Source organism: Amia ocellicauda, chromosome 5, assembly GCF_036373705.1.
Source record: "Amia ocellicauda isolate fAmiCal2 chromosome 5, fAmiCal2.hap1, whole genome shotgun sequence".
Lineage (NCBI taxonomy): Eukaryota > Metazoa > Chordata > Actinopteri > Amiiformes > Amiidae > Amia > Amia ocellicauda.
The window spans coordinates 39,094,225-39,122,076 of NC_089854.1; the positions used below are offsets into that span (position 1 = coordinate 39,094,225).

Here is a 27,852-nt window from a genome sequence, read left to right on the forward strand (position 1 = left end):
CTGAACATTTTCAATGTGGTAATATATGCCAAGATTTTACACATCTTTAAATTTGGCACATAGAAGTTCAGTAGCCTTAAACACAACCATGAAACTGAATGCTTCAGTAGAACATCTTTCAGAGTTTTCTATGAGTGCAATATTATGGAGTGGCAAGCTGTATCTCAAGCTGTATGTAATGCAGTCAGTATTGCATTTCTGAATGTGCTATAGATATTATACCTGGAATGTTACAATGTGAACTTCTATGCAGTTTTAATTGATTTCCATGTAACATCCTTGCAATTTCTGTCAACGACTCAAATTGTGTCACAGTTGTATGAATAGGCCTACATGTTGTGTAAACACTGAACACCAAGCACTTAAAAGGGAACACGTTATTGTCAGAATTATTATTTTCAGGAAAATCTATTATTGTCAGCAAATTGTGGACTGATATAAAGCACTTGTTTTGATTTAAATATCACTAAATTGAACGTACGTCGTCAATTTACAAAATTGTATTATCTTTGTCCCTGTACAGTTTGTACTCCCAATACGGGGTGGAAAATCAGATTACGTGCCATCGTATTCTCTTGTATCTTTGTAAAAACCGAAGTTACTGTGCAGACACACGTTTTTCTTTCTTTCTGTATTTTTTTTTTTTTTTTAATTAAAAACCTGTGTGATTCTTCTGCTGTTTGGGACTGTGATTAAGCACAATGTTAGGGTCATCTTGTTGAATAACGGTGTCTCCAAATCCCTGTTCATTGTGGTGGCAGCGTGATTAAAGCTTTGGCTGCTTTCCTGATTGGGCTAACATCCACTGAGGTTTCAATTACCATGCATGTTATCAACGTTTGAACTTCATTGTACCCTCGCTACAGTTTCTCTCAAATGTCAGCCATGTTCTCACTTGTATTAAGTTTAAGGGACTTTGAGTGCTTGCAGAATTAGTGCAGGGAGCAAGAGTTTCGCACATGAGCAGAGCCAGTGAGCTTGCTGTATTGTTTTGGAGCCGTAATTGAGTCTTAATTGAATTGGCAGCAAAGAACCAGGAGCAAAATGAGAAAATTGGATGTGGGCTCTGTTTCCACTTAGCAACGAGAATCAGTTTTCACAAAAGTGAATTTCATCAACCAAAGGAAAATGGTTTTATAGAAGCTTATTTCTTTTCTCTTTTTTTCCCCACATGAACGGCACATTTTTTTCCCCCAATGTGAAAACAAGGTTAGATTTGAGACTGTTGGTGCTTTTTTTCCTTTTTTTTCTCTTCCATAGTTCTTTTCATTGTAAAGGTTTCATAAATATACTTTCACAGGTCACATGCCAGCAGCTCATCCAGTGCTCCGAATCCATTTGCATACTATAATGGTAACCATTGGAGGACACTAACTTCAGAGTGTGGGCCTCGATCTTCTGGACAGAACTGTACTTATGTCTTTGCAAATTTGTTGTGTAAATTTAAGAAGGACGTATTTATTATTTTCAAAGTGATGCACAGACCATCTGTAATAGTATATTTTGTAGAGTATCACACATATTACCACAGTAATGTATTGGAGAGCTTTAATTTACTTTCAATTCTTCACCTAAAACTGTGAGTCCAACATCCTCTTCAAGACATTATCCAGTGCTTTGAATAGAAAATGGTGAAACTGAAATTCTGTCACAAATGTGACTTTGTAAAATAGTTTGTCTTGGTTTAATTTATTCTGCGTTCTCTGGGGAGCTGTTTCCTAAAAGCAATGTTTGCCAAACAAGCATCGTTACAGTGGCTCTCAAAAGTATTCAACCCCCTTGGACACACGTCATTCTTACAACATGAAATCAGGATGGATTTAACCAGTTTTTGCCACTGATCAACAAGAAAATGTCCATATTTGTCAAAGTGAAAAATATAATCTGCAAATTTTTCTAAATTAATTACAAATACAAAACATAAAATAATTGAATGCATAAGTAATCACCCCCTTTGATATGAAACACCTGATTGAGCTGTGGTGAAACCAATTGTCTTTAGAAGTCACATAATTTAGATGAATGGAGTCCACCTTTGTGAAATTAAGGTGTGTCACATGATTTCGGGTTAAGTACATCTGTCTTTGGGAGGTCCCACAGTTGGTTAGTACAATTCCTAACAAAAACTACATCATGAAGACAAAGGAACATTCAAAGCAAATCCGGAATAGGGTTCTTCAAAAGCACCAATAAGGGGTAGGTATAAGAACATTTTGAAGGCATTGAATATCCCCTGGAGTCCATTATTAAGAATTGGAGAGAATATAGCACAACTCTGAATCTGGCTAGATCAGGCTGTCCTCAAAAATTGAGTATCCGGGCAAGAAGGGCACTAGTCAGGGAGGCCACCAAGAGGCCTATGGCAACTCTATATGAGTTACAGTCTTCTACGGTTGAGCTGGGTGACACTGTGCATATTGCAGCAATAGCCGAGATGCTTCACAAAAGTGGCCTTTATGGGTAAAGTGGCAAAACGAAAGCCATTGTTGAAAAGAATTTGCATCAAATCTCGGCTGAGTTTGCCAGAAGGCGAGTTGGAGACTCTGAGACCAAGTGAAGGAAGATTCTATGTTCTGATGAGACCAAAATAGAGCTTTTTGGCCTGAATGCTAAGCGCTACAGTTGGTACAAGCCCTAACACTGCACATCATCCTGAGAACACCATCCCTACTGTGAAACATGGTGGTGGCAGCATCATGGTATGGGGATGCTTCTCTGTGTCATGGCCTGGAAATCTCTTACAGATAGAGGGTAAAATGTATGCAGCAAAGTACAGAGAGAAATCCTGGAAGAAAACCTTCTGAAGTCTGCAAGAGACCTGGGACTTGGGAGAAGATTAATCTTTTTTTTTTTTATTTGCACCCAATGTAATCGATCTACTTTAGGATCGTTATTCGACTGCAGTTTCACAAGGTGGTTTTGAGAAACTCATGGGAAGATCGATGTTGCAGATAATCGTGAGAATGATCCTGAAACCTGCAGTACTATCATTATCGGCAAACAGACCCCCAAATTGTTTTCCTTCTGTTCTAATATTTAACCATTTTGTTCCTGTTCGTTGGCAGTTTCCACCTGTTTCTTTTTAACATCCTTTTCTATTGGCGAATCAGATACTGGTATATGAAGATAACTATGTTGCTTTCTTTTTATTGATATGGAAACTGAATAATAATCATTACTGAAGTTTATTTTCAAGAGACCTGCTAACTACCCACATTTAATATACATGTCCCTGCCAATTATGTAAGATGCAATCATTAAACAGTGGGAGCTGTTCTTCTGTCAGGATTCTATATGCTCAACATGTAATTTAATAGAAAGAGGATCTGGCCTCATTGCTGTTTGTTTTGTCATATTGCTTTTTTTTTATTTTCTTCCTACTAAGGATCATAAAGATTGGTAAATCTTCATAAACTTCAGTAGAGAATTCTTAGAGTAATTGCTATCACTCAACACAGACTTATTTTAGGTATTTCCGTTATACTTTTTCATTACTGCAAAGAGGGAGGAGAATGCTTGTAAATAAAAATGTTTATTTTATTAGGATGGATGTATGTATGTGTATATATATTGTATGTGTCAAAAGGAAATTTATGAAAAGACCAGTTTAAGATATGGACTCCTAGCAATCAAGGGTATTGTTACGATTTCTGAAATCAAACAATACAATGGTGTATTAATGTGACCTTTGAGTGCATTGTACATGCAAATAACATATCTGGCATTAAGGCTATTCATACAGTCAGTACATTCAAAAGTTAATTAATTGTGTCCCTTAATGTTATCTTAGGGTTCCAACTCACCACATTTATTGTCCTTTCAATAGGTTTAAGGGCACTAAGCATACAATAAAGGTGCAATGGAAGAAAAATATATCAACCAAAATCACTATATATCACCCATTATTATTTGAAGTAAAGCTAATTTCTTCACAGCTTACCCCCCCCCCCCTCTCGCTCTTTCTCTCAACTCAAGTTGCTCATCAGTGTTTGGTCTCCTTATATTCTGTGTCTGTAGCAGGGGAATCATATAAATAATTTGGTATGTTGTTGTCATTTCAGATAATAGAAGCATGTGTGAAGACAGTTTCTCAGTGGTTAAAACTAAGATTAATCTAAATGAATAACAGCATTACACAGCTGTGAGGAATTCCAGGGCAATAGTCGCTTTATTTATATTCATTGGTGCACCAAGGCGTGCATAGTTTGCCATTTTGGGAACCTTTATTGACAGTGTGGAATTCATTCTCTGTCAATTATATTGATTAGTTCAGGATGACTTGAAGTAATAAGGAAAACAGTAGTCCCACACTTGATTTTCTGCTTTATGCTTCAGTGATTTATACAGCAATGATTTCCTTATTAACCCACTTGCTGTTTGGTTCACTTGCACAGGCTATAGGGGTAGAAAGCCGCCTCTGCAATGAATCTGACCCACCAGGTTTGTTAATCAGCGGGGGTCATTAGCGTCGCCAACAGTGTCTCAGATTGACGTCTACCAAGCTGAGTGGCCATGGTGGGCACAGGACTGGTTTTTATTACGTTTTAATTACGGACCAGTAGTGTTTTTTTTGTGTGTGTGTTTGTTTCACGCAGTAACTACACAGTCAGTACTTTCCATAAAGTTCCCTAACAGGATGGTGGGCGTCCTTTGTATTTTTTTGTTTCCCACTATACAGCTTTTGGAATGTAGGGTGGGAATTTGTAATGGTATCATTCATATAAAAACGCTCCACCAAAGTTAATTCTGTTACTTTACATTCAGAGAAAACCTGCTTCCTATGCCTCCTTCATCTAAATGTGAGCCAAGGGCTCAGGCAAAGGTACCTAGTAAGAAGAACAAAATACAGTAATGCTTACTCATTAAAGTCATTTTGGCATTCCTGTGCAACACTTAAACTGAAGAGGATATGAATATTGATAATATATACTTTGGAATGATTTTTCACCTAATGTTCTGTTACGTTTCAAAGAGCGGGGGTTGTTATGTTGAGGATAGTTTCTAATGGTTACATTTATTGAAAGCATGTCTAGTTTCACATTTACTTGGATTTGTTTGGATTCAATTAAAACAATTTTGTTAATCTGGATTTTAAACTGTATATTTTCATTTTTTCTCACTCGTTTTTGTATTTCTTTTTAATTTTAGGGGGTGCAGATGATAACTTGATTGAAGGAGGAGAGACAAAGTTTGTATGCAAACCAGGAGCACGCAACATAACGGTCATCTTTCACCCATTACTGAGGTAGGACTGAGTCCTTTATCTCATTAGAGAGGAGCACTGCAGCCCTTTTGCAATGCAGCCCTTTTTACTTTGCTGTTAACAAAACTGTGCAGCCTAAAAATTAACCTTTCCAAGTTCAAAATTAGTACATCGTCTCCGCTTTCCTGATCTTTATTGCTTTCTCAGGAGCTGTGGCCGAACCGTAATGAGGCTTTGATGGATTGAGTGTAGTAATGTGTTTAACTATGGCTTGAAGTTGCTTGGGTAAGACACCCCCCACACACACATACTGGGGAATGCTGGAATCAGAGTCTGACCCCTCTGCCTACATTTTGTTTCCAACTGCAATAATAATGAAAAAATAACACCATAAGTGTGGAAAGCTCTTTAATAGACACACACACATACACACATAAATACAAAAATGTAATCTTGCCACTTTCAAAATATCTGTTTCAAAGGCCTTTTGATTGTCCAGGAAAAATAAAAAAAAAATAGAGTGCAAGAGAGAGAAAAGATGTGATTGTTAACCTCCCAGTCTTTTTCCCAGGCTTCCTCCAGACAAGAAAATCTGCCATTCTGTAAGAAAAACGTTTTGTAGTAAAGAGATCTGTCTAAGGTGAATTAGGCAGCATCGTTTCTATGGCGCCAGTTTCACATAATTAGCCTATACACTCATCCCTGACGGCTCAGGCTGACTACCAGACAGTGACACCATACCTAGTAATGTGCGCTCTCTCTCTCTCTCTCTCTCTGGGTTTTAAAGTCCTGTTTTTCAGGAGAAGACGGGTCGCTCCATAAACCTTCCCCTAAATTACCCATATTAAAAAAATGTTGCCCATCATACAGGACAAATGGGAAAACACATCAACTATAGTATGAGTGAGAAAGGTACAGCTGAGAGAAGCAAAGCCTTTGGCAGTGCTGGAAGCAATGCCGAATTTCTCCCAGGGTTGTCCGTCCTGCACGGAGCCATCAATGGGGCTGAATGTCTAATTCTCCAATTAGTTTTATTGAGTAAGATACCAATCCTTTTTTCCCCTCCAGTATGGTAGAGAGAAGCAGTGGTCAGTGAGTAGAACGCACAGTCTGACTGATGCTGGATTATTGTAAATCAGTCACAATCAGATTTGTAGTCTTTAAATCAAGTTGAAATTGATTTTTCACTTTTGGTGATGGATTCTCAGTTTTGCTTCAAAACACAGAAAGATCATTGTTGTCTTGAGTGGTTTGTTTAATATGCTTAGTATCGTTTAATACCAGTGATGAATTGCAATGTAATTTCTGCACTGTAAAAACGATTATAAAGTGTTGTCTGCTGCATAGCTGAGCTTCTCACAGACAATAACATGGGACTGAAATTTGAAATGTTTTTCACTGATAAGCTCTGTGGATGCCTGTGCTGTCAGTAATCAATACCTGATCTTAATGCCAAGAACATTTTTTTTCAAAAACATGAGCTTGAATTTCAACCATATGGGATTTATTTAATGAAATGGAAAAACTTGAATATTCTGTACCAATTGTCACTGTAACATAAACAAAGATGTTTCATTGAAAATATTTGAAAGGGCAGGAACACTTTCACAAATGTAACCAGTTGTTGATAGCTTTAAAACCTTTGAGATTTGCTCTTCCTTATGATAAACATAATTACCAAAGTAACTGCCATGTAACATTTTCACTGACATTAAAAATTAATACATAAATGAGGCATTTTTTTTCTGCTTCTCCTTTTGATCGCAAACAAACTGTAGTCATCAGAGCAGGCTGTTACTGTGCCCTGTAAAGTTGCATCGTGCTCAATGATAACTGCTGTCTGGAGAAGAGGGAACATTGTCCTCCAGTCAGTGAAATGCCCCCCTTAATAAATACTCTTTAGGTTCAGTTACAATAAAGGTTGCCATTTGTGTAGTCATTTTGTTTTGGGCCAGTCACAATAATGGCATTAATAGATGCAGCGTGAGGCTCTACAAAAAATAAAGAAGAGCATTCATGTATCAGGAAGAAATTACAGGCCGACATTTAAATAGCTTGTCTAGGAAAACTATACATATATATAAACTATATATATATATATATATAATGTATGTGTATGGGGTGGATTTAAGCTATATTAGCAGATTGTGCCTCATCTTTCTTATCAACTTAATTACCTGATGTGTTCTTTTCCATTCATAACTGCAGCCAAGAGTTTTGTAGTAGACGTGCTGTGGAGTGCCGTCAGCAGCTGATGTTATAATCTGTACGCCCTGGGGGCATAAGCTCCTTATAGTGGTTTAGGATAAGAGTAACATGACTAAAGGTAATTCAATTAAACCTGCATCTCTGATAGAATTATATAAATGGAAATCCACGTATGTTTGTCTTTATCTCAAAATCCATTTGAGTTATTGGTAAGCAGTGCTGTATTACTGACTGTTTTCTACAGATTATTGTTTTGTTGTGTTTATTGGCACAGCACACATTAACAGGATTTAGATATTTATTAGGTGTGTGCAACTGGCTTAAGCAGAGTTACATTCTAAAACTAATATAACTGGTTTAGAAGATGCATCATTTTTCTTTTTAGTGCTTAACCTGTCAACACGCTTGTAACAATTGAAATAGTTAAGAGTTTCTGTGCAGCTAGGTGGTAACTTTATGTACCTTGTGGTGCCCATTGACATTTAAGTGGTATTTAAGCACATTGTACCCTGACGGAGTGGAGAGCATATAGTCATTTCAACCTCATTAAGTGTATATTTATTATTTCTTTGTTTTGTTCTGTTTTTTGCACATACTATTTTGTATATGATTAAAAATGGCAGGCGCTAAGTGGAGTGTATTTATTACAAGACAATCTGTGAACAGATGCTTTGGTTCCCTGGAGGCCAAGTGAGGAAGCAGTGCTTTGCCTGTAGGTGAAACATGATGGTGATGCTGATAGATCTGAACATTGTTTGGCGACTGGATGTCAAGCCCTCTAGGAGCCGTGCCGTATAAATATCAGCCAGGCTTCATTAAAACCCACTCGCAATTAAAGGGCTCCAGCTCTCCCGCCGAAAAACCAAAAAGCACATCTGCAGTGTCGAGAGGTGGCCGCTTTCAATTAAAGGAAGGTGTTGATTAGATCCGATGTGTGTGCCTCTCCCCTTTCAGAGCACAGGCAGAGATAGAGGCTTCTTGACACCCACAGGCGATAATAGGGAAATTAAAGCTTGAAGTTTATAAGAAAGCAAAACATCCTCTACCTATAATCCAACATACTGAGCACCTGAAAACACCCTCTCCCACTTAATCACACCTGTAAATCACACTGCAACATGTGTTGCACTACAAATTCCTGTCCATTGAAGTGTTTTTGGGGCACAAAGGACTTCTCTATAAAAGTCTATAATTTTATAGTTCCCATCCCATCTTCACACTTTTTGCCTGCTTCCAGTAGAATAGGAGGAAATTATAGGTCTGCTGCTGCTACTGGAGTAACTGTCAGAGAAGGTTTATTTTTTATTTTTTGTTAATGGAGTTCATTGTGTTTGAACCTGAATCTGGCCTTTTTATCCCATGCATGAGGGTGAGCTGCATTATTAAGGCCTTAGCTGTCCCTTCTTGTCCTCTGAGGAAGTGATGTATCAGTCTGTAATCAGAATATTGATTAAGACTCCCAGTGGGAGTGTGAAGTCTGTATCAGAGGGATTTTGATTTGACCTTGAATGTGACCTTCTGGTTAGCAACACAATATAAACCTCACTGTTTTCCCCTCATCACCCTAAACTGTCCTTTACTGAGTGTCTTATGCCCCGTTTCCACTGGCTAAGCGTCCGGACGTGTCCGTGTTTTGTGGCCGGTTAACTTGCTGGTGCTGGACGTGTCCGTAAGCATCCGTCCCCACTGAGGACATGATTCTCTATCAGAATTGGAGGTGTGCGCTTGACTTGAGACACAGGGAAGCGATCAGATACATTGTGTCGGAAGATATAATCTCAAGTGCCGTGTGCGATCACGAAGAAATTGCAGTTTTATTAACAGCATGGAGTGAAATCCACGTACAGAAACAATGACAGCTTACAGTTAATATCCAAGTGCATTAAACACTTGGATTTCACAGGACCGGTGCAGTGCCTGACTAGTTAAAATAAACTGAAGGATAATAATCGGATCGTAGCAGCCAATGTTATTAATATTGTATGAACAGCTGGCCGGTGTTTCAGGCTGTGTTGTGTGAATGTGTGCAGGACAATCCGCAGAGACAGTCAGTGTGAAGGTGAACACGATTCAGTTAACGTGATACATTTACAAGATAAATTAATGAATAAATAAATACAGCAGATCAGGGTTTCCCTCTAAAACATAAGGACTGGTTTAATAAATGCGTCCATAAACGCCATGACTGAGACTTGCACACTTTAGTTAAATTAAACCTGCTATATTGTAGCTGGATAATTAATCGTGAAACGTGTGTATTTTGTTTCAACTGTAACCTGCCCTGGTTAAGGACGTCTGATAAGTAAATTATAAATAATACGGCAAATAGTAACATTTGCAGTTACAAATTTGTAGTAAGAGTAATAATTTAAGGGAGTCACGCTGTGCCGTTTAAAATACATATATACTAGCACAAATGATGACGATAATAATAACAATACATATTCGCTATTTAGTATTATTGTTGCGCATGGAAACGTATTCTTATGGGGACGTGCTTGTCTGAATATAATGTTGTCTACACATTGAGCTCTTCCTGATATCTCTGAACAGAAACGTGTATTTATTACGCTGTTTACAATCATGTAAAGCACAAATAATAAAACGGACACAAAAGTCCTCTCCACGTCAGGCTGTGTCGCTCATAGTGTTTCCTGTCTCGGTTTTTAAAACGAAACACAAACCAAACCCGCAGTCGCTGCTCCTCCCATCAGAGGGACGGACTTCACAGTGGCCTGGTTTTGCAAAACCGTCTGAGGACAGACATGTCCGGCACGGCATGGCACGACACAACGCTTAGTGGAACTGAGGCATTAGTTACATTTTACAAGGATAAGACCCCTACTTAGGCAATCATTTTGAAAACAAACAAACAAACAAACAAATGTTGACCAAATAACAGTAACAAATTATTTCTCTGACATCCACATGGTAAACAAAGGACTACTTTCACACATCCAGGGCTATGTAATCTTTAAGAAACAATGGGTCTTAAAAGTGACCGTACTTCTGCTGCATATTTCCTTCCTTAATTTCTAGAGATTTGCTTGTCTTAAATGCCAGTGTTGGTTTTAAAAACGGTTCCCCAGTGTTCTTTTTTAAATTAAGCAACTATTTGACCCATGAAATGTCACCTATTGATCAAGCATTCACATAAAGGCTGCTGCTAAGTCATATATATTTTTTAACTGACTTCTCTTCAAGGGTGGCTTTATTTGTTTGTTTATTTATTTATTTTTAAATAGGTCACTGCAGCAGAGTTGGAAAAGTGTAGATATTCACCCTGAAATGTTTTACTTGTTATGACAGTGGTGGAATCTACCCTTGATTGGAAATGACAGATTTTACAGCGCTTTGGGAAAGGCCTTTCACTTCTGATGACAAATGGTGAAATCGCAAAGGCAGAAGTCCTTCATTAATACCTTGTGGCAACTGAGTCATATCGAATAACTTTGCAGATCTTGTTGATCTGTACAGTGCGACAGATGACCGATTTTGGACATTTACGATGGAGGAATCAGGCGTCTTCTGGTTACCTTTGCTTTGCTTCAGGTTTATTGATTTGTGTGATGCAACAAACAAACAGACAGACAAAAACAGTGACCTAGTTGCAGAAATGCAGAGATTCATAAATTGTACGTGGATTTATGTAACGCCAATCTAATCTCATCCAATCACATCATGCAGATAATGCTGAATTCTGAAGAACAATCTTTATTAAAGCTGGAAGGAAAGTTTTTGAGTAGAAAAGTAAAATTGTCCTGGTTGCAGTTTTATTTTCAGCCTCAGACTGCACTGGGTGAGTTTTACCCTGAAGAAACGGAAGCATTTTAGTTTCTGTAATTCCAAATAGTTGTAGTGTGCTGCAGCACGAGGCACAAATATGCTAAATATGAAGACAAATCTGCTTGCTTTTAATTTCAGAGTAAAGGTGGTTTACCCAATAAATGAGTAAATGTTTCTTCCCATCTGGAGAGACCAATGAAACTCTATTAATGTGCACCTTTAGAGACTAATTAAATGAAAGGGATGTAAATGTGCAGAGTTATAATAAACTTATTGACACAATAATTCAGCTTAAAATAGTGAGAATGGCTATGACCCAATATTTCATGGGTGAGGACTTTGAGAAAACTGCAGGTTTGTGACTGTACTCGAACAGGTGGAACAGTCCATGCTATAGGGTGAGCTTCACCAGAGTGTGACTGTGGTTATTGGGAACAAACCACAGAAAACCTAATAACTCAATGCCAGATTCAGAAGTATGATGGAGATATCACAGAGATACATCCTGCCACTCCTGAGGGAATTAGTTGCCTCCAGCATCTTAGTGTACAATTGTAGACGTCACCCTAGGGCTATAAGAGCCATCTGCACGGAGAAGTGCAAGGAGGATACACGATTAATTGTGTTTCTAATCTATTTAGTTTTCCAATCCCGTTTCACTTAAGTGTATTTTTTCAGCATTTACATAAGACAGTTTTCAGCTGTATGGAGTAGTGGTTGGGCCTCTGGACTCAGGAGTTGGGGTCCCAGGTAGGGGACACTGCTGTTGATTCCTTGAGCAAGTGTCAATAACTTGCTCCAGTATAAACCCAGCTATATAAATGTGCAGTTGTAATAATTTGATATAGTTTAACAATGGTAAACCACTCTGGGCATCTTCTATGGGCATCTGCTAAGAAATATCAATCATAATAATAATAATAGAGTTTCTGCGGTACCCTCCCCCCCCACACACACTTTTTTCAGTCATTAGTGTATTGAGAGAAATTCTCAACCAATACAAATAAAACTGCTAACAAATGGTTGATTTTAATTCTAATTTTCAAACCACTAGATTTACTTTCAATAATCCCTTTTCATTTGATTATACAATTCCATAACAAATTGTGTTTGTGTTTTTTTTCTTTCTTCCTGTCACTATGGCAATGCCTGGAAGCTCAAGTCACCTTGATGTGGGCCTTGGGGTGCTCCACTATGCAGGGAGGTGTAGTAAACCGCTTCCCCCCCCCTCCTGGCTAGGCCCGGAGGTCCACAGAGGCCTGCTGAGCCCTGCCCTGGTCATGTGAGGTCATGGTGTTTTAGATAGACTGGGCTGCAGGCCTTGCTCCAGGGGTGCAAGGCTCCCCGCTGTGGCAGGGCAGATTTATGGCCTGAAGAGGGGAGTGTGCTGTGCTGCTGGAGTTATCGTTTCCACTTGAGTTGCTTTGTATTAAAGGTTCCTCTAGTCAAGCACTTGGCTGACTCTGCTGACTCTGCAACCTCATGGGCAGCCAGTGTTAAAGTTCACCCCACCATTAATGGAACCATGCAGGCTCAGAGATGGTCTTTAATTTCCGAAGATTTTGATTTATATTGGTATGTTTGTCTATTTATTTAATTATGTATTTATTGTCCTTGGAGTGACTTGTTTTGTGCTTTATTTTTTATAGCTATTATTAAGCAGGTTCCCAGATTATGATATAGACACATTTTGTAATGGTCTAAGTGCCTTTAACAACCTGAATTGCGGTATTTTTTTCATTTCTCTGGATGCTGTGTGTCCCGGTCCCATCCAGGTTAAATACATGACTTATGACAGTTAGGCAGCATAGACAAATAGGTAAGCAGTTTCCTAAACTACTGAGAGATATTGACACTTCTTCTTTAGTGAAAAAGCTTGTATTTTTCACAGAAATATTCCTAAACTTCAATATTCAGTTCCCCATGCTTGGTTGAATTTCACATAATGCCAACCCTGCTTTAATGCCATGTAATTTTTATTTTTGTATTCTGCATTTTGTTGACAAACTGACAAACATAGCATGGCAAAGAAAATGTACAGCAAGCATAGTTGGAGGAAAAGTAGGGTAAAGTGAGGAAAATTTTATTATTTAAATAAAATAACATAATTGCCTTGTCTTAATGCCACCTCCACATTCTGTAGCAAATGGGTTTATCAGACAAGATTGAGTAAACTTAAAACCCATTTTATTGATGATGTGGTCAGGAGTTCATTCAAGGTCAGAGATATTTTGATGTATATCTGCTGGGATGTTTCTCAAACCTTCACATTGGGTTCTGTAGTAATTTCAGTTTTCACATGCGTTGTTATTCACATTTATTACATAAATCCCTGAAAAACATTGTATCCCTCTGATACATTTACTTAGTCTTTTTTTTTTTTTTATTCAAAAATTCAAAAGAAACAGGACTGATATACAGAAAAAAATACATTTATATTCACACTCACACTCTCTCACACACTTACATTAGATGGAAAACCACAACTGGAAAATTCCTTGCTTCCCACCATTTATTTGTTAATGTTTTGCTTCATTACTTATTATTATTTTAGTTTTTTTTGTAGTATTGAGAGTTCTGCCACTTTCTGTATTGTGATCAATCAAATCCTCTCAAACATCTCCTGTAGTAATGCATTTATACGGCTCATTATTTATGACATCACTTCCTAATTATTAATAACCAACTGGGTGATGTTTATTTGAGATCGTTACTAATAATATTTGCATTGATGCTTAAGTAAGGCTGGGAAACGATTTACTGAAACATCAAAGCAAAGTTCTATTTAATTAGATTTAAATTGAATAAATATAATAAAAAAACATCATTATGGTTATTTGTTATTGAAGTATCAAGCCAATATACAATGCCTCTTATACCTGTAATGGGGGCAATCAAGGACACCAAAGATTTACAAAATATGTGACTGTAGATCATGTAAGACCCAGAATATAAATTTTAATCTGAATAACTTTTTCCCACCATTATTATCATTTTGAATGTAATTTTAATGTATTGGTTAATCTGCCTATAAGTGTCCTCTCACTTATGAGGCCATGCCCTTATAGTACCACATCCACTGCTGTGCTCAGCTGGGTGCCATCCTGCAGCCGCATGGCACTGCCAAACTGACCAGGGAGAGCCAAGGCCAAACCTTGCGGGTCTGTGTAGGTGTGAAAAGGCATGCGAGTTAATTGTCAAGTCTCTGCCTTGGCTGTGGATATTCTAAGTGTTTTTAAAATGGCTCTGTTCTAAGACCAAGTTGATCTAGCTAAGAAAATAAAATTATATAGGCCTCTAAACGCTGTAGCAAACAAGGAAAGAAAGATAGGGAGGTGGTTGGGAGAGGACAATCAAAGTCAGGAAAATCTGTCTTTTGCCTCAAACACTGAATTTTGTGCTGTCTTCCCAAGTGAGGCGGTCAGACAATACGCCAGAGCTCTGTAAAGACGACCTGCACTTGGGTCATACTAAAGGATCATTCCCTTGAATTGGAAGTACATATTGCATATGGCTGGATGGTTATCCGCTTTTGTTTAGCCTTTTTGACAATTCTATAATTTCCTCCATCACAGTTGGCCTCGAGTTCCCTGGGGTTCTGGTTCTCCCTCAAGTTTTCGTGTCACTAAGCAGAATTCTCATCAGCGGGGCTCACGCTGGTTTCGCATCAGTTTCAGCCCAGACTTGTTACAGTGGTACCCAGTGCCAAAACAAGACCGTCAAATGCTGAAACACAAGGCTGGAAAGCAATCTATACATCTGGTCTCTCTTTGGGGCGCACCTTTGACCCCCTGGATTAGCAGGCTGCGGAGTCTTTGTGTTTCATCTGAAGGTGATGTTGACTTTTGAGTTTGCTTGAGAGGAGAAGAACAATACCTGAAGCTGCAAAAGTAACAGAACTCACCAAGGAGCGCCTGAGATACGGATGTCATTTATAAAAGCTGTCTTTTGACTGCTTTTGGATCGATGCCGTATAGATTTGGATGTAGGATCGTTACCAGGGTCAGAGCACCTTGGTGGAATCTGGACAGTCTGGTTCCAGAGGGCTGTCGAGGCGGTTAAATGAGATGCATAGCTGTGCAAACAATGTTAAATTAATTTTGGACTCCAATCACCTCAGAAAAAGCTGTTTATACTGAACTAACAAATAAACCTCAGCTTATTGTCTTTTGCAAAATTAAAATGAATTAATTTAAATAAGTTATTGAAAATGATCTGTCAATCATTTCTTTAAATAGTCACCCACATATGCAAAAACCACCTCAAGATGATTTACGTAACATATATACATACAAATATATATTTTACATTGATAATACTTTGACCTGAAATCATTAAAAGCCATGCCATGATGGTTAACAGTAAAATAGATTTATACAAAATAAATAAATTCTTGTTTATTCACTTCAATTGTATGAAACCCAATGAGATATGGAGTTTATCCAAACATAAACAGATGTTTATCTCATGAAAGTCCCTGCTTGTGTCATTGGACTTTAACACCCATCGGGTGTAAAAACAACAGAGGAAAATATAACAAGTATCACCAATGATAAATTATTCCATATGTTAAGTTTTTTTAAATAGCTTGGTTGTTTACTGTACATTGTTTTTTTGTTTTTTTCCCTGGCACACATAAGCCTTATACGCCTTCGGGATATGTTTTAATCCCAGCATCATTTACCATAGTATTGTAACATCAACACATCTCTATTTACATAAAGCGATCTTTAATTATTACCACCAGACTCACAATGCTGTTGAGCTAGTATTTGGATAGAACAATAAATGATCCCCAACGGCAATACTGATTACCTTGAAGGCAAAAGCTTAGAGCCAGATAGTTCACTGCACCATGAACTGAAGCTGTAATGTGAAAAATAACATACATATCAAGATGAGATTTTATGCCGATTCCCTGGTGATTCAGGGATGATTTTAGTGTGTATTCCATTAAGACAGTTGGCTCAAAAACCTGTTAATTATACTGAGGCTTAGATTTTAACAGCTTGGGTAACTGCAGAATATCGTCTGATACTTCTGAAAAGCAAGCTTAATTCTCTTCTGCTTCTCTCATCTGTCTGTCTATCTGTTTATTGATCTATCTATTTATTGATCTGTAAAATTCGGTCTCTCTCTGTCTCTCTCTCTCTCTCTCTTTCTCGTGGTCCTCTTGCTTTATTTAGTGATTCTTCACCCCCCCCCCCTTTATTTATTGTTTGTGAATTATCTTGTTCATCCAAGCTGACACCTTTTGTTAGTTTTTCACTAGAGAATATGGCACTCGATCCGTGGAAGACTTTGATTCTGCTCTTTCCGGGTCACTGCGTTTATTCTTGATAACATTCTTTGATTATTGAAGTGGCGATGTAATTGATTGATCTGGGGCAGCACAGGTTACATTTAAAGTACAAGACGCCAGATTGGTGACGTTTTAACTGATTCCTTCTAGAACCACTTTCCAAGAAGAAGAAAAGAGGGTGTGGGATTAAGTTTTTAATCATGTTTGGCAACAACTAAATAAGTGTTGTTTATCCACATCCAGAGCTGCTTTTTCAAATATTTGTATGATAATGCATAAAAAATACAGTTATATCTCAATATTATCTTTATAAACTGGCCCACAATCCTCTACATAAAGTCTAATGGGCTAATTGCTCATCCTTAAAAGATTATCCATCTTTCTGGAAGGTTGTAATTAATTAAGGTTTTGAAATGGATCCTTCTCCTCACCTTAATCCAATTCCAATGAAGTGGGAAGTTGTCCGTTTAAGGATACAAATTGCAGCTAAATAAAAATCAAACTGTATAATTGCCAATTAATGGGATTGAAGCAATGAATGAATACTGTGGAGGTGGAATTGTTCCCAAGATTGTTAAATGTATTATGAAACCTATTGTGATTAGCCTTTTCTTGTTGTTATTAAGTATGTTTATGATTGACAGCAGCAAGACAACCAAAAAAAACTAAACAAAAAAAAGTGGAGTAGAGGCATTTCTGATTAACCATAAACGACCTGGGTTCATTTTCCGTTCTATTGCCATCAACTTCTTTCCCCCAACAGTTTAAGTTCAGTATGTCCATCAGTGGTCTTTATTCTAGCCAGAAAAGCATACAAACATGTAATGGATACATCATCATATACTCCAATGTACTCGTGAATGGAATAGGTAAATAAAGACAGAACCTTAGCCAGCTATCACAGAAGTAATGGCCTCTGTGTGAGACGAAGCCTTATTTATTACGCAGCCAAATCAGTCACATCTCACAAATAGCACCTGTTCCTGGAGTTGCCGTTTTTTTTTTTTTTTCAAGCTACAGTTGGCACACGAAATGCTTAAATGAATACAGATGCCTCATAAATACAATCTCCAGGCCCAGACTTCTAAGTAGGGTGCAATATTTCTTCAATGTAATGTTATTCAGTGTGACACATTCACAATTGGCTGCCCCTTAAATTAGACCTTCCCTTAGTAATTCGCAGTATATTGATTAACATTTTTGGTCTGTTTGTTTGTTGCCTCGTACGTTTGATTATGAAAATTGTACCCCTTGCACGAATCTTGCTTTGGGTCTCTGTAAACATTTGTTGGATTTCGGTTCAGAAACAAAACACAAACTGTCGTCGTGCTGAGAGTTTGTTTTATTATGCACAAATGGAAGCCCACATTGATCCACAGAGGTGAAAGTGCAGCATCTGTTGCAATGTTCCAGAGTGGTTTCCAGTAATTATATTTTCTTCAGTCTCCTTTATTCGCTGCATGCTCTAAACACTTTGATCATTCAGTAACAACACCATATTAGCTGACAGGAAACAACATACTGGACAGCACATTTATAATGGTTTTCCAGCTATTAAAATGCACATTGAGGACATGACAGATCCACCGCCTCTTTCATGCTCATAATTATGAGAAGATTTTTCCTTTCCATATTTTATTAAAGCATTTGGATATGCTGCATGGACTCAATAGAATAAAAGTTTGAGTAAATGTTTTTATAATCATCCCTCATTAGAGTACGATCTTAGTTCAGTGATCCTTTTTTGCCTTCTTCCGTCGCCTTTTATCCTGGTTTTATCCCTATTATTTGTTCAAGTCGAGGATTTGCTACAAATTGAAGAAAATGTGTAGCTGGGGTTTGACAGAGGGGCTTCCAAGCCTTCTATGATTTTATTTTTCCCTCTATATTTGAGTGAATTGATAGAAACATTTTCCATTAGCAATGACTCTGCCTGGATGATTGCTGTTCCACTGGGACCAGCTGGCTGGGTAATAGTGTTCCATTAGATTTCTTTATTATCTTAAGGAATATAGATTACAGAACCCTACACACACAGGGAAGAGAGCTAGACAAATTAAAACTGCCAAAAAATGCTGATAAATGAGAAATCTCTCTCCCTTTTCTCCCTTTTAATTTTTAATTTTTTTAAATGCAGCTGAAAAGCCTGGCCATTCTGGTTAACACACTGCTGGTTTAAATGTAGCCTTTTATAGCATATCATAGAGCATTAAATAATCATTTAGAACATAATTGCTTAACCCCGATTCTGATACAAGTTACCCCTGAAGGTGATGCTTCAAGATTTCACCTGTTGTGTGATTTGATGGGAAAAGATAAATGCAGAATTCAGTCTTGCTGACTTCCAATTTTGTGGCAGGCAGACAGAAGGGCTGATATATTGGGGAAAATACAGCCAAAAAAATTGAAATCTTCTTTGGACTATTAAGTCTCCTAATTAAAAGCGGAAAAAAAGAAGAATCTGGCCATATGGGAACCAGTAGCAGTGTGATCATCAAGGCTCAACATATTCAGAATCTCATCTCTCCACACGTTAGACTTACCAGCTGTCCGCTTGTTTTTCCTGAAAGGCAAAGTGATGTCAATCTTGGAGCTCTCGCTGCCAGTGCTATACTTTCTCCCAGCCGAATCTTATTTGCAGGTTTATGTACTCTTGTGACTCAGACGCACTTGTTTGCATCACAACTGTGTCTCCAATACCTGGAACAGGAGGAGAGGGTCCATAATCATGGTTAAATGTCACTGGTTTAAAAAAAAAAGTTAATATAGGAAATGTAATGTGTGTAAATCCCTGATAATTATGAGAGGCCAGAGTTAAATCTTTCTGTAATGCACACATAACGAAGTACAGGAAAACAAATATAAAGATTAATTATTGTTTGTGTATTCACTGACAACTGTCTAAAATGTGTTGAGTTTGGTGGTTTGAACCCTAATTCTGAAAATAATTTTATGGGTGGTAGAAATTGGATAACACCTGAAAATCAAAACCCCTAGGTATAACAAGCTACTAACTCTGTAGTAACTGGCTAAAATGCTGTCTCAAGAAATTACATTTTTTCCTTTTGGAAGGGGGGTGTTTGCTTAATTATTTATTGTTAATTTACAATATTGTTTTTTGCTTAAATGCATATTTCTTTTCAGGCATAATTAGTTTTCACTGTATGCCTTAAACAAACAGTATTTCTTTTTCTCTCTAAAGGCCATCTTACTCAAATGTAAGGATCCATCCACTGTAGAAAAATCTATAAAAACTGCAGCATGATAAATGTATGAATGTCCTCCAATGCCATCCACTGTAACCATATTCCATCAACTTGTCATATAGAAACTATTACGAACAGGACGAGATTTTCTTATGTATATGAATAGTTGAGTCATATATATTTTTTCTTTCACCTTTCCTGAGCTTTTTTTTTTTAAATCACTGTGTGCTGATGTATGAAAAGAAAACACATTGGTAGCTGTTTGTTATTACTGTTTGAATTACTGCTATAAAATATTTTTGTTTTACTTTATCGTTTTTTTGTTCTTTTTTTAACCATGTGATGCATGTGCAAATATCATACATTTTCCAACCCTGAGCCTTATGAAACAGTACTGTATAGAATGGGAGTCTAGTGACATTATCCATGGAGTGGAAATACTGCCAATTGTGCAAAGATGTCAGTTTCACAAAGCTGTACACAAAGCACAATTTCACCTATTTGACTGACAGCTGGATCAAGAAAATCCATTGTTTTAATGCTTACTACCAGATTGCCATGGTCCTATTCATTTAAATTTCCTTAGATCTTCCATGGAAAGTGATAAATCAAAGCTGTACCTCAATCTGTAGGCAGTATTGTCTTTTCATTTTCCATCACAGTCCATTAATAAAAGGCCTTATTATGCAGCACACACATTAATTGGTACTATTTTAGTTTTTCCTTAACTAAGGAAAAACAAACAATCACCATTAAAGATAAGATCGATTAAATAGCAAATTATTATAGAAATAAGCTTTTAATTTTTATGAACAAGAAATTGACACACACACACACATCATACACACTTTTGGCTTATAGACATAGCAAAATGTCACAAAGCCCTTGGAATATATCTTCACATTTAAGATTTTGTAAACCATTTGTGTAAGTGAAATCCAATGAAAAGCACTATTGATTGTTCTGCAGTATCTGTGCAGTGGTCGTAACACAAACACAATCAAGACAAACTGCTAAACATTGTGTGCTGCCATATTATCTCAGTTTGAGAGGATGGGTGAAATTCACCTGGTGCAGTTTTTGTTTGTAAGCCTGTATTGCATTCGCTTGCCCTGTCAGGAATCCCATTATGAACAGTGTTGCTGCGAGATGATGGATCATCTGCTTCTGTAGCTTGGGGCTCAATGCGATTCTGTTGGATTTCATCTCCAATGATTTGAGATTACTCCATTAAAAAAAAATCCTGTTGAGAGCCCTCTTGTAACCGCTTATGAGAGCAGCAGCCCTGCGAGATGCACTTCTGCAGGTGTTTACTGTGCTGGACTAAGAAACCATAAGCTCTTTGAGATATTAACACATACAAGTCCATATGTATAAGTGTATGATCTGAAATGACCCCTTCCCGCCATAGATGTAGCATGTGGTATAAGAAAAGTTATCCAAAGCATGAGGTATAGCACCATATTGATGGAACCATATCACCACGTTCCTTAAAAAGAGGAGAAACAAACACCCAATGGTACCAAAAAAAAGTAAAATGTTCAAATTATCAAAACTATCAGTTTTATCCTACTGAGAAAACCATATGACATCATAAATGGAATACCTAGATTTTTTTAAGAATTACACTGACAGTCCTTATAGGTGGTTTATTCATTATTTTTATTTTTTTAGTAACAATTTATTTTACTGCCTGTGGAGAATTTCAGGAATTCATTTCCACTTGTATAAGCAAAGACTAGCCTACCTCTTACTGATCTCGAGATATTACAGCTGCACTACGTACCGAGTTTTGTGAATTACTTTTCAAGTGGGCTTTTTTTTAAGAGCTTGATTCAGGCTGATCTGGATAAGACTCTTCCACTGAAAGTCTATGAGTTATAAGTCATATTCATTATTGGAGTAAAAGCACAAAACACCGTTTGTAACAGAATTTCTTTCTGCATAGGAAAAAAAAAGTGAAAATCCATTATGTTTGATGTTACTGCTGCCTCCTGGTAACAGAGGCTGAGGAATTATATTATGTAGCTGGTAACACAATTTTTGAAGTGTGAATATTAGATTCTAATGGATTTAAGCACATTAAAACAGTTTTATCTCTGCTATTTATTACATTTCGTAGAAAATGTGATTTGCTAAGTACAACGTATCACTTTCACTTGCTCCTTTATTGCATACTGGAAAAGAAACCATAGAAAAAAAATATGATATTCAATATTTTATGAAAGAAAGTACTTCATTTCAACCTCTGTAGGATGTACACTGGAATGTAATAATATATCTTAAAATAGTTCCGCTCACATTTGTTTGAACAAAAACTGGACTTTTTTAAATAGTAGTCGGTACAGTGATTTGCGCATCTTTGAAGACGACATAGGCATTGTAACCCCAGGATCGATCTGCTGCCGGGCCTTTAGGTCTTTGATCAAATGCTGCTAAAAATGTGTCATTGACCGCCAAGTTTAAATTCATATGTTTTAAGTAACTGGTGGTTGATCTATAGGACTTCTTCATTGTGAATGGATTTTGGAGAAAGCCAGTTCAAATTCCGATGAGAATTAAAATTCAGCACAAATCATATTTTACTGATGTGCTTGTGAACGAATCAGAGGTGATTACGAAACAGAATCAAGTCACATTTCACATGGTTAAGCCACGTATATTTACATATATTTACACCCAAGTGAAATATATAATCATCCAATTCAGAGCTTTAACATGCCTGATGAAACATGTGGTGTGTTTGCTAAAAGATCATTGTAGTTGAGTTCAATTTGCTTTTGCTCTCCACCCTAAATGATCCCTTTTATTGATGGTCACGCACAGTGCAACATTATAGTGAACTGAGGTCTAGGGTTTTTAATATGTCACCAAGTATTAACAAGGTTATTATCCTCCAACGGCCCCCGGGACTTTTGTTTTTCTCATCCTTTACTTGAATTTATCAAAGTAGCACATTTCCCAGGCTAGTTTAAACTCTGAATTGAATAACAGTATAATCAAGAAACTACATTGGTTGAAATTGTCTCAGAAAGGCAGATAAGGTAAGCACAAATGACAGCTGAAAACTGAAGGCACTATCTGTAGCTTAGACAACACTGTTTCACATGGTTTAACAATAATATCACTTTAATAACATTCTGCAGAAGGTCCCTTCATTTTGAGCATCTTGTATAACATCCAGAAATTCAGAATTCACGGTTGGTGTGTCTTATCATTTTCTTGATGCACATCTCTTTTGTCTACCTTTCTGATCACGTACGGGTAGGCTAGGTTTTGGCACACATTTCTGCTTTGAGTCACATGGGCATTGAGGGAAGTGGGAAAATCAGGACCAAAAAACGTTGAGCAATTAATCATGATTTACTCACTGACCCACTAGTAAGGTCTATAAGTTTCAAGCCAGTGTTGTCTGACCACTAGCTATTTCTTATAAACATATATTTGTTTATATATTCTACTTTTCACTTTAATTTAGTCAACTAGAATCACTGTTATCTTCTGTTATCATTTCATATCAGTATGTAAATTACTGGTTTGTCTTTTTTAATGATGTTTATAACTTTTTTTTTTTCCTCTATTACCCAGATGAAGCTCGTGGGCGAGTGGAAAGTGTTGGAAAGTACTTTTATTTTATTATTTTTTCCCTTCTGCTTTTTAATTGAATTTCTGAGAAATGCAGAGTGATTTTTTTAGTGATTGTTTGTTTCTGCTTGAAGCACCTCAAGGCATCTGCTGTTTAAGCAAAAGCCCTTGTTTCTGCTAGTGAAGACAGTCAGGGTAAAGGCCTTAAAGGCTTAAAACAAAGTTGAAAACAGAACCGAATCGCTGCTGTGTTTAAGTTGGAGGGGTGTTTATTTGGCTTTCGCTATGGTAGTGTATACAGACATTCTTAAATGCAGGATTATTTAACTGCTGAAAAAGATGGAGAGATGCAGAGAGTCAAGGATTTTTTAATTCTGTTTTTTTAATATAATCAATCTCTAGTCTTTTCCAATTTGAGAAGTGTATGGGACAAACAGTGATTGGCAAAAATGACAGCGATATAAAAAGACACCATTTAAAAATATCCTGATTAAAGAGCATAGTCTTGATTAGATCATGTTTACATGCTCAAAGATGTTCTCAAAATTGCAATAAATCAACGAGAAAAAATAGATTCACAAGCTCTACATTTTCTGTAATTAGAATATAAAATTTAACCCCGCTGCTTATAAAATTTAAAGAGGATGGATTACTGGAGACAGTGTATGCAAATGTTGACAGATTGAACGTGCAAATCAGATTTAGAAGTTGTTTTCTGCACTGACTGATCAAATATCTACCTCAAATTAGATGTAAACAGGTCAAGTTAGCATGTATCCTGTTGGATTGGAAGGTTTCCACTCGAAATGGCATGAGGACGTCTATGTGTTTGCTGGTCTATCAGTCTGTCAGGGTTTATGATGGCAGTGGATGAGGGTGGGTTTTCTTGCACAAAATAGTAGAATTCACTTTCCAGTAGAAACATCTGGCAAATATATCAAGCTTATTGACTAAAAGAAAATTTACAGCATTTTAAAAACTTCACGCCGATCTTCATTGCATGAAAATGTATCGTCTGCAAGTCATAAGTTATAACATTGACAGTTTAAATCCGTTGATTATTTCACAATTTTTAGCTTCATGTTAACCTTTTCTATAAGTAAAAACTCCCATCTCCATAATGTTTTCAAAATATTTAATAGTTAACTCTTCATACTATGTATAGCATTGTTGGGTAAGTGACATTGTGGCTCAGTATCATATTCGCTAAAATACCAAAATCCTTTTTTTACAACAATTGGTAAGGATGCAATTAAAAGCGGTTTCTGATATTTTATGTGAATGTTGCATTTTCCTAAGCAGATTTATGTATGTCACTTATTAAATCAGATCAGATTTTTGTATCCACACAAAGCCCCAAGTTGGACTGTGGTTTTTAAGTAACTTGGATGAAAAAGTGCAGACACTTTGAGTTGAAAATAACTTCGGTGGGGTTTGGGGAGGAAGAAGAAAAATAAAAAAATAAGATTTTTGGGGAGTCTTTTTTATTTCCACCAACAGACACAATCTTTTCCTTCTGCTGCTGCTTCTTTTTGAGTAAATTCTTTCAGAGTTCTTGAAAAATTGAAAATACAGCCCTGTAAGATGTAGAGTATGTATAAATATGACAGGGGTCCAAGGTGAAGCGGGACTAAATTGCACCAAGAAGACAGAATATGAACTGTATTATTTCTCTTCACGTTGTTCTGCCGGTGATTGAGGCATTTCAGCAGCAGTACTAGGAAAAATAATAGGTTGCTTTCATACAGTACAGCTTTAACAAATGCTCAATCATTCTCCCAACATTGTCTGTGGCACAGCTTCTTGGATTAGTGTATTATATCGATGCCTCAGCCGATTTTATTGCAGTTTGCTTTTCAGATTCAATCAGCCAGGAATGGACCACTAAACATTTCAATTTACTACCTGGAGGAATGAATTTGAATGCTTATAGTAAAATGAGACTACGATGGATGCGTTGTGATTTACAAGAGGTATCTTAATATGTTTAAAATAAATAAGGCAATGAAATTGGACACAGAGTAACATTGAGTTCTCAAGCAACCTTTTAAAGTTTCATCAGGATGTGCATATATAGTAGTGTATATGTTTGTATGTATGTATGTATATATATACACTCACCTAAAGGATTATTAGGAACACCATACTAATACTGTGTTTGACCCCCTTTTGCCTTCAGAACTGCCTTAATTCTATGTGGCATTGATTCAACAAGGTGCTGAAAGCATTCTTTAGAAATGTTGGCCCATATTGATAGGATAGCATCTTGCAGTTGATGGAGATTTGTGGGATGCACATCCAGGGCACGAAGCTCCCGTTCCACCACATCCCAAAGATGCTCTATTGGGTTGAGATCTGGTGACTGTGGGGGCCAGTTTAGTACAGTGAACTCATTGTCATGTTCAAGAAACCAATTTGAAATGATTCGACCTTTGTGACATGGTGCATTATCCTGCTGGAAGTAGTCATCAGAGGATGGGTACATGGTGGTCATAAAGGGATGGACATGGTCAGAAACAATGCTCAGGTAGGCCGTGGCATTTAAACGATGCCCAATTGGCACTAAGGGGCCTAAAGTGTGCCAAGAAAACATCCCCCACACCATTACACCACCACCACCAGCCTGCACAGTGGTAACAAGGCATGATGGATCCATGTTCACGCCAAATTCTGACTCTACCATCTGAATGTCTCAACAGAAATCGAGACTCATCAGACCAGGCAACATTTTTCCAGTCTTCAACTGTCCAATTTTGGTGAGCTTGTGCAAATTGTAGCCTCTTTTTCCTATTTGTAGTGGAGATGAGTGGTACCCGGTGGGGTCTTCTGCTGTTGTAGCCCATCCGCCTCAAGGTTGTAGGTGTTGTGGCTTCACAAATGCTTTGCTGCATACCTCGGTTGTAACGAGTGGTTATTTCAGTCAAAGTTGCTCTTCTATCAGCTTGAATCAGTCGGCCCATTCTCCTCTGACCTCTAGCATCAACGAGGCATTTTCGCCCACAGGACTGCCGCATACTGGATGTTTTTCCCTTTTCACACCATTCTTTGTAAACCCTAGAAATGGTTGTGCGTGAAAATCCCAGTAACTGAGCAGATTGTGAAATACTCAGACCGGCCCGTCTGGCACCAACAACCATGCCACGCTCAAAATTGCTTAAATCACCTTTCTTTCCCATTCAGACATTCAGTTTGGAGTTCAGGAGATTGTCTTGACCAGGACCACACCCCTAAATGCATTGAAGCAACTGCCATGTGATTGGTTGATTAGATAATTGCATTAATGAGAAATTGAACAGGTGTTCCTAATAATCCTTTAGGTGAGTGTATATATATATATATATATATATATATATATATATATATATTGGTGTTAGTTATTATTTGTGCAGGAAGTCAAGCAAGGATATCTTAACTAAATCCATTAACTAGCCACTTAAGTCAATTATCTGTTGCCCTGTTGAGAGTATAAGGGGTCTATTTTATCCTTTTAGAAACCACACAGAAGAAAATGAAATGGTCTCTGAAATGGTTTCCAAATATTAAAGGCAATAGTTACTTCAGTACCTTATACACCTGAGAGAGCGCATAATCCCATTCCTGCACAACCATATGGTGGTATGTATCCATTGTATACAGGTAAATATGTACCAGTAGTGAACTGAAGAACATGGCTGCAGAGCTGTAATTCATTTTCTATGGAGTTTTCGTGCAGCTGGGTAGTACACCTTCAAAAGACTTTAAAGTGGATTTCCCACAGGGAATATGTACCAGTACAAATAGATTGAGAACCAGAAGGATTAAACTGGAAGTCCACTCCTGTTGACATCAAGTAGAACAGTGATGTTTCTCAAGAACAATATCCAGTCTTTAAAGCACATTTCCTTGTCTGCGTAAGACGCATCATTATTTTAATTCTACAGCAAAATATGGGTTGCCTTTTATTTATTTAATTTACACATTTTGTGACCAGACATTAGTGCCGGCGGTGTGATTTTAGAATAGTGGTGTTCCAGTATGTGGATATTTGTGTTTGTTTTTATCTATTTGGCATTAGAGTCCAGGAAAAACCGTTCCTTGTTTAACTGTAACACGAAGCTCCCGTGAGCTATAAAACCTTTCCTCATCAAGTCAGTGTCTTTGTCACACAACCCCTAGGATTCCATACAGTGCTGTAAATAATTACCTTGGGCTTTTAAGCCTTTTACATTAATTAGCTAGAGAACTATTTTTATAACTCAATTTTGTTTTTTTTTCCTTTTTTCTTCTTTGCTATGCTATTATCACCTCTGTGCAATCTGTTAGTTTGATAGCTCAGTTTTGCAATTAAGTGTTTTAATCACACGTAATGTATTTTAAGAGATTGTGAGATTATACTGTATTTTGTTTTACATTCAAAGTTATAAACAACAACAACTGTATGTATATAAGTATGGTGATTGAGCACAGAGGAGGTAGAAACAGAATTAAGTAAAATTACAAATAATTTTCTTTAAACACCAAACAAAACACCAGTGCATGGGCCTGAAACAAATCAACTCAAATTGCTCCTCCAGTCGTCTTCA

At 37.2% G+C, this 27,852-nt stretch overlaps 1 protein-coding gene across 1 annotated transcript in view; it reads left to right on the plus strand.

The window, feature by feature from the left end:
• Positions 1-27,852, plus strand: part of exoc4 (exocyst complex component 4) — a 172,092-nt gene that overhangs the window by 60,902 nt on the left and 83,338 nt on the right. Inside the window, exon 10 of the mRNA XM_066705134.1 lies at positions 5,149-5,245. Coding sequence (XP_066561231.1) covers positions 5,149-5,245 — 97 coding nt within the window. The remainder of the gene's footprint in view (positions 1-5,148; positions 5,246-27,852) is intronic.